General features: G+C 32.8%; 1 protein-coding gene across 2 annotated transcripts in view; it reads left to right on the top strand.

Annotated features, from left to right (window-relative positions):
• Positions 1–12,358, top strand: part of LRP12 (LDL receptor related protein 12) — an 87,029-nt gene that overhangs the window by 30,859 nt on the left and 43,812 nt on the right. Inside the window, exon 2 of one of the 2 annotated variants that reach the window (XM_037802893.1) lies at positions 5,006–5,062. The exons of the other annotated variant lie outside the window; for it this stretch is intronic. Within the exon in view, the coding sequence (XP_037658821.1) occupies positions 5,006–5,062 (57 nt within the window). The remainder of the gene's footprint in view (positions 1–5,005; positions 5,063–12,358) is intronic. 2 annotated transcript variants of the gene reach the window in all.

Here is a 12,358-nt window from a genome sequence, read left to right as displayed (position 1 = left end):
CCTAGAAGAGGAAACAAATCTGTAAGATATGGTAAGAACAATGTCAGCGAAACCTTACTTCCTTTACAGAGTGATACTCAAAGAAATAGGACACATATGTATATATGAACTATTGCAAGGGGTTTGACAAGTTGTCTTGTCCCCTTTGTACAACTTAGAAAAATTTGGCCTGGATTCTAGCACAATTGAAATTAATAGCTAATAATGGTTGGTATCAATCTGGAAAAGAGTTTCTAGACCTGCATCCTTGGTTCTGGTCAGTACTTTAAAGTCAGTGAATTAGAAAAAGACACAGATAGGCTCATTCAGTTAGAAATTGGCATGACCCTAATCAGGGTAGCACCTATGGCAGATGACAGAATTAGGATCTAAAAAGATCTTAAAAGCCTGTAATCATGGGCAAAATCTCATAATGTGAAAACAATTTTAAAACACAGAAATTTAAGTTCCTAACCTTAAGCATCTTCCACCCCCATACATCTTCCCCTCAGAAAAGGACAGAATGGAGGAAACATGGCTTTGTAGCAGAACATATGGAAGAAACTTAAGAATTTTAGTCCCTAATAAGCTTGACATCATTCAGCAATGCAATGTAATCAGCAATTTGAGGCTGCACTAAGGAAAGTGCTAAACATCAAATAAATAAATATATGTGATAATAGACCTCCTCTACTCCATGCTTGTAAGACCTCAGCCTGGGTATAGCACACAAGTGCTGGATGCCAACCTTTCAAAAGAATATGCACAGAACTGTAGGAACAAGCAAGATAGCAAAGTGAACTTCAAAAGCACTTTGTGAGGAATGAAGAAAATATGGATGTTTATTCTGGACAAGACAAAACTTCGTGGAGTGGAAGGGGAAAATGATAGTTTTCTTAAAATATTCAAAGAATTACTATATGGTGGAATGATCTTTCAAATATGTCCCCAAGTCCTAGAAGAGATGGTTTCTAGTAGTTCCTTTAGAATTTTCTACAGAAGTATTTTCTAACAGATATTCAAGATGGAATGGGTTGAATTATAAAAACTGATTTTCCTATCAGTTCAACAAGTAAGTACAAGATACGTTACCATCCCTGAATGCCTCTTTGTTGCTCAGACGTGGCCCTTTCTCTCTAGCTAAGGCAACTTGGCAGGTGAAATCACAGCTCTCCCCGCTACGTGGGATCTGACACCCAGGGGAGTAAATTTCCCTGGCAACGTGGAATATAACTCCTGGGGAGGAATATAGACCCAGCATCGTGGGATGGAGAACATCTTCTTGACTGAAAAGGGGATGTGACAGGAAATGAAATAAGCTTCAGTGGCAGAGAGATTCCACAAGGAGCCGAGAGGTCACTCTGGTGGGCACTCTTATGCACAATATAGAGAACTCTTTTTAGGTTTTAATGTATTGGAATAGCTAGTAGTAAACACCTGAAACTGTCAAGCTACAACCCAGTAGCCTTGAATCTTGAAGACGATTATATAACAATGGAGCTTACAAGGGGTGACAGTGTGATTGTGAAAACCTTGTGGATCACACTCCCCTTTATCCAGAGTTTGGATGGAGGAGTAGAAAAACGGGGGCAAAAAAACTAAAGGAAAAATAGGGCAGGGGGAGTACAATTTGGGTGTTCTGTTTTTACTCCTAACTTGTTATTCTTACTTTCACTTTTTCTGGTACAAGGAAAATGTTAAATAAACAAAAAAAATAGATGGGGATGATGAATGAACAACTATATGATGGTAATGTGATCAATGGATTATATACTTTGGATGATTGTATGGTATATGAATAAACCTTAAAAAAAAAAAAAAGATGTTACCATTTGGCGGGTATGTTGTAGAGAGAAGTTAAGCTTTGGAGAGGTTTTTGGACTGTGTCTCTGTGGACTTGAAGATATTGTCTACATCTTTCCAAGGTAGAAAAGTGTTGAAATAGATTCCTTAAAGTCAAGGCCATTCGCTGGGACCCAGTGTTATGAACATGGTTCTTCTCTCTCTTGATATTCTTTAGTATGGGAATCTATCTGCTCACATTTAGGGACTGCTCCCCTGAGAAAGCTGCAAAGAGGGAACTTGGCCGATTGTGCCCTATGCACTGGCTAATTTGCTCTTTTTTAGTATGCTTTTCCCAGGTCTGGCCTTTACTCCACTTTAGAATTCTCAGAAATAGAGGTCGAAGATTCCATAGTGGGTTTGAGGAATAAGGAAGTGGCCACTGTGTCTTTGGTTCTAGGCCTACCTAAGAACTTAACATGAGCCCTCCACTGGTAAGCCTACTTTTCTAGCATACTGTATTAGAGTTTGAGGTCAAAAGCCTTATTGATAGTAAAAAAGAAATACATGTTTGCCTGGCTTTGTTCTCTGCACATACCTCTTCACAAATAAAAAATGATGGCCAGGCTATAGGATGTCAGATTTGAGGACTCTAGGTAGAACCTGGGTTTGGAGCCTCTCTCTCATCTTCTTACCTCCTCACATAGCTTAACTTGTTTACCTTTAAGGTTCGCTAAAATGTTGTCTTACTATAAAAATATAAAACCGAATAAGAAATTTAAAACTATTATATATTATTGGAAAGGCTTTATTTTGCATACTATGCATATATAAGATACTAGGTTAGGTTGCTGAAGAAATAAAAAGATGTATATGATTTTAAAACCTGATCTGAAGAAGCCTATGTGTTTTTAGGCTATTACAGAGCGTTTTGTGTATCATGTAGTGTGTTCTTTTTAAACTTCTTGTTATGGGGAATTTTGACAATTAACAAAGTAGATTGAATAGTATGAAGAATCCCAACATACCTAATACTTAGCTCCAACAACTGTTAATCCAGGGCCCTATCCTGCCCCATTTATAACCCTATTAAATTCTATTCATAACCCTATTAAATTCCTCTTCCCCTTTATAATCTTAAAGCAAATCCCAGGCATCATATCATTTCATCCATAAGTATTTTAGAATGCATCTCTTGAAAGATAAGGATGCTAATTTTTTAAAAATAAACCTAAGTACCTGCCATCATCATACTTCAGGAATTATGTAATTTTTCTTTAATTTAGTCAGAATCCAGTGGCTAATGGCTACCATATTGGACAGTGCTATTTTTGAACATTTCCATCTTGTAGAAAGTTCTGTTGGACAATGCTGCTTGAACAGATCTGGGTTTCTTATTGTGTGTGTGATTCCATGAAGGGGCACATGCCTCTTTATCTCTTTTTTAATGAAGTTAGCGGCCATTGATAGTCAATACCTAGGTCCATTAATTCATGAAAGGATGCAAAATGCTGGCCATAGGAGTTAAAAGCAGTCACTTCTGGTTAGGGTGATCTCCAAAAACATTACAGCTGAGTTAACATTTAACTGGGCTTGGAAATTTTTCAAAAAATTGGTCAGTCAAGGTAGAGGTTTTGTTTTCTTGTCTTTTTTGTTATTGTTGTTGCTATTACAAAGAATTCCACCAAGCTCATTTAATCCTCATGGAGTCAAACCTATGAAATAGCTATTATTATCTCCATTTTAGAGATGAGGAAATTGAGTCACAGAGAGGTTATATAACTTGCCCCAAATCACGGAGCAAATGAGAAGTAGAACTGGGATTAGAATTCTGGCAATCTAGTTCAGAATTTACACTCTTAAAATAGTACATTATGCTTTTTCCTTCTGCCTATCTTTAGTTATTGACTTGGAATTTTTTAAATATATAAAATATTTCTAACATTAAAACTCCTGAGCATAATTTAATATGATACTTAAGGATATTAGAAACCTTAGGATCACAGATTACATAGCTGTAATTTGTAATTGAATATAATAAAGATATAGCAGGTTTAAATCAGTGCTTCTCAAACCTTAATGTACATATAAATCACTGGTGTTTGGGGAGCATCCTTTTAAAGTACAAATTCTGATTCGTTAATCTGTGGTGGGAACTGAGATTCTGCATTTCTGATAAGTTCACCATGATGCCAATACTGCTGGTCTAACTGCTGGTCTAGTTGTGAGTACCAAGGGTTTAGACAATTTATACTGATCTTTGGCAAACTTTTTTAGTTGCTTTATTGAATCAGTTTCTCATGTCATTTTGTTTATGCTATATATTTTTAAAGTTTTTGTGTGTAACGAGTGGGGGGCCTTCTGGCAGGTTCAGTTTTATATATGTAAAATTTTACATTGCTGGGATTTTCTTAATTCGTATTAATTATAGATGTACAGCATAGAAAATAATAGTTATTAATTGATTTAATGGAAGGTAACAGCTTTTCTTTTCATTTTGGAGGATATAGCTATAGTTTACTAAAAATGCTTTATCACTGTTATTTTATTCTTCAGCAATAATAATATGTTTTGAAGTATTGCAAAAATAAATGCCTGATGGGACTATTCACATTAACTTGAGGAAATAAATATCCTCAGTATTTTAAATGAGTCTTTTAAAGATAGCACTTTTGTTTTATTAGATGACATTTCTGTAAGTTATTTGAATGCTTCTTTGTGCCCAACTTTGTGCTAAGAGGTAAAGAAAATCAGGGGCTACCAAAGTAGGCTATAATTCTGTCCCTTCTCTTAAGAATATCTGAGTTGTTGATGAGAAAAGATTGAAAGGTTTAGATGACAATACTGGACTTTTTTTTAAAGTGCAAATGTGCAGCCCTTACAAAGCATGCAGGGCTGATTGGACAGACTTTAGAGGAATGCTGTTTTTAAAAAAGCATATGGTTCTCTCTTTTCTAGAAGTGGTACTGTGTTTCCTTTTGATTATAAACTTGATAGAAAATTCTTTCTGATATTAATCAGACTTACGTATTTGACCTTTATATATTGCACTACATTGTTGTGATTTCTAAAAATTATTTGGGGCTTCATAGTATTATTTCAAATAGTAGTGAAAGAGACTTTAATTTAGTTCCTTATTATTAAACATAGTTTTATGTAGTTGTTTCTCTTTTAAAGGGAGGATCTGAAAAATTTTTATAAATTTTCTCCTGGAAATTAGTTTATCCATTATGTTTAATTTTAGGAAATGGTGCTCTTGCAGAACATTCTGAAAATGTGCATATTTCAGGAGTGTCAACTGGTAAGTCATTTTTTGTAATGTTTAAATTTCATGCATGACTTATGTGGTAAATATTGAAAGCCACCTGGTATCTTATGAAGTGGTATTTGGCTATAAAAATTATTACTGCTTTTTGCAGCATGTAATAAGGAATGAAGCAACTGGAACATGGAGAAATTCTCATAAGATAAAATTGATACATGCATGCCCTTGGATTGATTATAATTTTCCAAACAGACTGCATAATTATTTTTCATATAAACATTGAACCAAGAGAAAAGTCAGCCCTAGTTGAATTAGTGTTTTTCTTCTATACAAAGTTATATGAAATGCAATTTATTGAATTATAATTTTGAGTGCTATTTCCTAGTATTCATTAGAGCCTCAGAAATTAAGCATTTTGCTTGATTTTTAGCTTAAAGTTCTACTTTACATGAAACTGATGTACTTAGGTGCACAATTTATTTGCTATTAAAATGCAACCTAACATATTTGTGTCCGTGAAATTCAGACACTTTTAAGTGCATTTCTCCACTCATCTAAGCTTTTTAACTTAATAATTACTTCAAGAGCCATAACCATTAAAATTTTGATTCTTATATGACTTCCACAGTTGTGTTACCATTTTTGCTGAATCAACTAGTTACTAGGAAAACAAAAAAATTTATTCTTTCGTACACTGACACAGGATTTCTTACTGTTATTTTATTGTTTTCCTATAATCAATATAGTTTTGGTAAGTTTTGAGTAGTTAAAAAAATTGTTCTTACTTGAAGGTGGTTAAAATGGGAAATGTTCTCTTATATATATGTTAACACAATAAAGATTTTTATTTTGCACTTACTGTATTTGGTAGTAACAGTCCACTGATTGATTTCTTTGTGTCATCTTATAATTTGGTTATTTTTCCTTAGGTGATGCAAATCTGAAAGTTTGCTCTTTTATTTTGTGTCTGACTTTATATTTAGGGAGTTGATAGACTTAACACATAGTGTAAGAGTTAATATGCACTAAGTCAAATACATTGACAAGCCTAATTTCCTGAAAATGGAAAGCGAGTACCTAACTCTGTAGCCAGCATTAATTTTTTCACAGTTTGTTTCACCATTTTTATATGCTTTCAAATAACAAATATATACATCAAATAAAAATAAGGTTATGAACTTAATTTTCTCCCTTTTTCTTTCTATTTTGAATAATGAGAATTATGATTACTTTTCCACATTGTAACTATGAAGTAAAAAGATAGCTTACAAACATATTTTAATTTATGTGACCAAATGGTTATTGCCTAATTCATGGCTTTCAAATGTTTGATCTCAGGACCCCTTTTATGCTTTCAGAATTCTTGAGGATGTCAAAGAAGTTTTGCTTATATGGTTTACATCTACTGATATTTACTGTTAGAAGTTAAAACCAAGAAATTACTTGAAATTATATTGTCATTTGGAAATCGTAATAAACCTTTCACATGTTAACATGAATAACATAATTTTATGAAAATACATTTTTCAAGAAAACATTAATAAGAAGAATGGTTTTATTTTATAATTTTGCAGAATCTTTAATATTTGGCTTAGAAAACGATAGCTGGATTCTCATGTCTAGTTCTGCATTCAGTCTTTTACGAACTTATTTTGGTTGACGTAAATGAATACTATCCAGCCTCACACAGTTACGTATTTGGGAAAGTGAGGAATATTTTAAAGCCTTTTCAGATCATTGTAAATATTCTCTGATGGTACACTAAAACTCCACAAGTATTAGTTTCTTAAAAAGTTAGCAGCAATGTGGAATTTGAAACCACATCAGTAAACGTTTTGTACTCGGTTACATTAAAACCCATTTGGCTTTTCTTGCACTTTGAATGGAATTTTTTAGCTAGGTGTGTATGTGTTGGTTATTTAAAAAATATTGGTTCATTAAGTTATGCAATTTAATATGGAGTACAAGAAGTTACTTTGGACAGATCCAGTATTAAATTCTATATTTCACTTCAGCTCATCAGGGTTAGGTTCTTCTTATATTTATCTGTTTTCTTAAAATTAGACTGATAGACTTTTGTTAAGCCTTTTGATTGCTCTTTAAGTTCTATTTGAAAAAAAAAGATTTTTTTCTTCAATTAAGAAATGAATTCCAGACATTTAGAACTGTGTGCTTTAATTAAATATGTTTATATATCAATAAGATACTTAATTTCAGAGACCGGTTAAAGCTTAATAATGGCTTATTATTTTTCCTAAAAGGTTGGTCTTATAAAATCTTTCTTCTGTAGAGTGAGAATAATATGTAAAATCTATTCCAGTTATACCATTATAAGAAATAAATAAATGCTATTTCAAAAGGGGCTTTGGGGTACATAGATTCATTGCAGTTTTTCTGTGGCCGCTGTGGAGCTAGAGGAGATGTAAATGTTTGATGTAGTGTAAACCTTCTGAATTTCTTGTATCCTTACTTGAAATTTGGGCTTCCTTCAATGCGGGTCTAAACGGCGAACTGGCCTTGCAAGACCCTCTAAGGTAGAACTTGCTTTCTCTTGAGACCAGCAAGCAGCAGAAACGTTGAGATACCTCAGGAATCTGTAGTGCTACCTGTTTCTTCTCCACACCTTTTCCTTTCGCTTTTGCTGCTCCATTTGAAAGTGCTCAGTGCCCTAGTCCAGTCATTCTTTGTATTTTGTGAAGTTTACTGAAAATTTTAGAATGAATGTTAACATGCCAACAGTTAGGATTACTGTGTAATTTATTGTTCAAATCAGGACACTAAAAATGAAAGAGTACGCTATTTGTAATTAGCTGGCACCATGGATGAAAGCAGGAATGTCTTGAACAAAGCGGAATGTGTTGTCATCCTATCTGTAACGAATTCAGTTCATTAGCATTTATTAAGAACCTGGTATGCATCTTTTGTCAAGAAGGGTGAGAGTAAATAAAATATTCTTAATAATAAACTTAAACATTTAATGGGGAAAGTAAACGTGTGCACAATGCACAAGTGAATCCTATGGCAGATAGTGAGTATATAAAATTAAATAATGGATTCATAAAAGGCCTAGGTATGATGTCTAATGAATAGTAAGTGATTTTAGTTTCTTAATTGGAAATAATATTAAGTGCTTAGTTTTGTTTACTCATACAAATTTTTATGGAAATTATTAATTTCTAATATATTCTGGTAATGTATTTTTGTTCTTGTGCTTGGGATAATTTGTTTCTATTTCTAATATTCTGTCCATTTTCATCTTTCTCTTCCTCAAATCCTTGCCAAGGGAGAAAAGTGCCCTTTTGCTTTTTCTTGTGTTACAGATACTGTTATAAGAAAGCTTAGTTAAATTATCAAAAAGTATATATCCATTAACAGCTCTGAATTATGAATTTGAATTTGGTTAAAGGGGGAAAATTTTGGTTGTAGTAGAGTAAGAATTTAAAGAAAAATCCATGGAACTGCACAGCACAAATAGTGAACCCTAAGTTAAACTATAGAGTATAGTTAAGAGTATAATTATTTAAAAATTTAAAAAAAGCTGTAACAGTATAGCATTTTTATCCTCATAAAGAACTAAAACATATATATATATATATGTATATGTATATATCTTGTGATTATATAATGGAAAAGCGTTATTGGATAAAATCTAATTTTATATACATTTATCTTTAATTTAGAACTTGTCATGGTCTAGAATGTTAAATCTGCCTCGTATAAAAATAGAGAAAGGGGAAAAGACAAATGGCATTTTTGTAAATCTAATAATATGTGAAAATCATTATGAAATTATATAATTGAAACTGCGAAGTAATTTAACTGTATATATATGAGAGAGTAGGAGGGCTATTTTAATGTTCTTTGTGAAAAAAAATAATTAAATGTCTAATGTTCTTTTTAAATGTCTGAATTTTTTAAGTGGCTAAATTAGTGCTCATCTGCTGTCTGCAGTGAAATACTTTTTAGGTCAGGTTGATTTATAACAAGGCCTTTTGCACATTTTAAACAAATACATTTTAAACAAATATATTTGATTTTTTAAAAGTATCTACTTTAAACTGAATTTTATTCTATAATCAATGATATTGATTTGAGTCAGGTAATTCTAAAAATAATGTGATTATGCCCTTCCAATTCTTGTTTCCAAATCAAGATTTCTGCTTGTTTTCACAAATTCAAGTCATTATACAAGTTTCATTAAACATGTGTAAAAATTGAGAAAAAGCAAAACAAATAAGAAAATAACCCATTAACCAGACCTTCCTAGTGTACTTAGTGGTACTATTATTTCATTTGTCATTTTTCTATGTATACCTTAAAAATAATTTTATATGCAATTGAAATATAACTAAATTTTATCTCTTGCCTTTTCTGTTTAAAATTTTATAGAATTCATGTTATTTTTTTGTTAGTCTTCATAACCATTATTTTAATGCCTATGAAATTTCCATCAAATGACTATATTGTAATGTTCTTAAATATATCAATGGGTTGTTTCCAATGGGCATTCCCTAGTCTGGATAGGGCTGCAAGGGAAATATTTATGTACACACACACACACACATACACACACACACACACTTTTATATTTATAAGAATATTTTCTTAGCAAAGATTGCTAGACATGGAATTACTGCATCAAAGGTAATGAATAATTTAATGATTCTAGAAACCTATTGACAGATTGTTTTCGAAAAGGGTTGTACCAGTTTATACAACTATCTGTAGTATATGAGAGCACTTATACAGGGTATGATCATTTTTTTTCTAACTTTTTTTGTGCCATGTTTATATTAAAGCTCCAACCTTTTATTTTCTCCAAACCTGTCAGAGATGTAACTGTTTGCTTCTTTTTTTTGACTCATGGCCTAGAGTTTTAACATTGCAAAGATTAAGAAATGAGATTGATTCTCCTTTGTAGTTTGTCATAAGTAGCCTGAAATTTTAAAAACAGATTTTTCTGGTTGCTTTTGGGACTTGCCATTTTCTCAGGTAGAAGGTTTTTATATTTGAGGTTTATTGACAAACTATTCCCAACTCACCAGTGATACAGCTTCTAAATATTCCTACCTTGTGACAATAGCTTTCGTGACAATAGCTGAAAACTCTATCTGAAGTTAGCTTAGTCTTGAGTTGGCTCTAGATTTGACTTGAAATCTTTTGACATGGCAAAGCTGACATTTCTGAGGGAAAAGAGAATATCTGCTTAGAAAGATCCTTTTTTTTTTCAGCCCTTGTTCCTATTAACTGAATCAACAGCATATATAAAATAGATTTCAAGTAATTCACCAAGCATTGCTCTTTCTTTATTCCATCAGAATTTTTATTTGTCAAAATCATGACCATTTCTTTTTTTTATTCAATTTTATTGAGATTATTCACATGCTGTACAGTCATCCAAAGTGTACAATCAGCTGTTGACAGTACCATTATATAGTTTGCATTCATCACCACAATTATTTTTTTTTCAATTTTTAAAACATTTTCATTACTCCAGAAAAGAAATAAAAAAGAAAACTCAAATCCTCCCATACCCCAAACACCCCCTCCATTATTGACTCATAGTATTGTATAGTATGTTTGTTACTGTTGATGAAAGAATGTTAAAATACTACTAACTGTAGTACATAATTTGCAGTAGGCATATTTTTCCTCTATATACCCCTCTATTAATTTCTAGTTATAGTGTCATACATTTGTTCTAGTTCATGAAAGAGATTTCTAATATTTGTATATTTAACCTCAGACAGTCCCCCACAAGATTCACTGTTTTATACATTCCCATCTTTTAACCTCCAACTTTCCTTCTGGTGACATACGTGACTCTAAACTTCCTGTTTCCACCACATTCACATACCATTCAGCACTGTTAGTTATTCTTACAATAACGTGCTACCATCACCTCTGTCCATTTCCAAACACTTAAGTTCAACCTCGTTAAACATTTTGCTCATAATAAGCAACCACTCCCCATTCTTCAGGCTCGTTCTACATCCTGGTAACCTGTATTTCATGACTATGAGTTTACATACTATAATTAGTTCATATCAGTGAGACCAGACATTATTTGTCCTTTTTTGTCTGACTTATTTCACTCAATATAGTGCTCTCAAGGTTTCTCCATCAACCTGTTTATTTTTTAAGATGGTTTTGTTCACAAACCATACATTCCATCCTAAGTAAACAATTGATGGTTCCTGTATAATCATGTAGTTATGCATTCACTACCACCACCACTATCTATATAAGGACATTTCCATTTCTTTCACAAAGAAAGGGAAAGAATCAAAGAAGGATGTGATTGGAAAAGCCATATGGACCACACTCCCCTTTGTCTAGTTTATGAATGGATGAGTAGAAAAATGGGGGAGGAACCAAACAAACAAAGGCGCTCAGTGTTCTTTTTTACTTTAATTGCTGTTTTTTCCCTTTAATTATTATTCTTGTTATTTTTGTGTGTGTGGTAATTAAGGTGTCAGGGATTGATTTTGGTGATGAATGCACAACTGTGTAATGGTACAGTGAACAAGCGAGTGTATGCTTTGTTTTGTGTGACTGCATGGTATGTGAATATATCTCAATAAAATGAATTAAAAAAAAAGAATCAAAGAAGGTAGAGAGACAAAAGAAGAAGAAAAAAAAATGGCAGCTAAAAACCAACAAAAGAAAAGGTAAACTAGAATAAAAGAGTCAGATGACATCACCAATGCCAAGAGTCCCATATCCCTCCTTATATCACCTTCTTATAGGCATTTAGCTTCAGTATATTGCCTTTGTTATATTTAAGGAAGTATTATACAATGTTTCTGTTAACTATAGTCTCTAGTTTGCAATGATTGTATTTTTTTCCTAATACCACCCCATTTTTAACACTTCGCAAGGTTGACGTTCATTTGTTCTCCCTCATGTAAAAACGTATTTGTACACTTTATCATGGTTGTTGAGCATTCTAAGTTTCACTAAGTTATACAGTCCCAGTCTTTATTTTCCCCTTTCCTTCTGGTGTCCCACATGCCCCTGACCTTCATCTTTCAGCCCTACTCACAGACGTCTTTGTTCAGTGTATTTACATTATTGTGCTACCATCACCCAAAATTGTGTTCCAAACCCTTCACTCCTGTCTTTTCTTATCTGTCTGTAGTGCTCCCTTTAGTACTTCTTGTAGAGCAGGCGTCTTGTTTACAAACTCTGTCATCATCTGTTTGTCAGAGAATATTTTAAACTCTCCCTCATATTTGAAGGACGGTTTTGCTGGATATAGGATTCCTGGTTGGTGGTTTTTCTCTTTCAGAATCTTAAATATATCACCCCATTGCTTTCTTGCCACCATGG

Source organism: Choloepus didactylus, chromosome 14 (assembly GCF_015220235.1).
Source record: "Choloepus didactylus isolate mChoDid1 chromosome 14, mChoDid1.pri, whole genome shotgun sequence".
Classification (NCBI taxonomy): domain Eukaryota; kingdom Metazoa; phylum Chordata; class Mammalia; order Pilosa; family Megalonychidae; genus Choloepus; species Choloepus didactylus.
The sequence above is the reverse complement of the archived record's forward strand: the minus strand, read 5'-3'. Positions and strand labels throughout refer to the sequence as shown.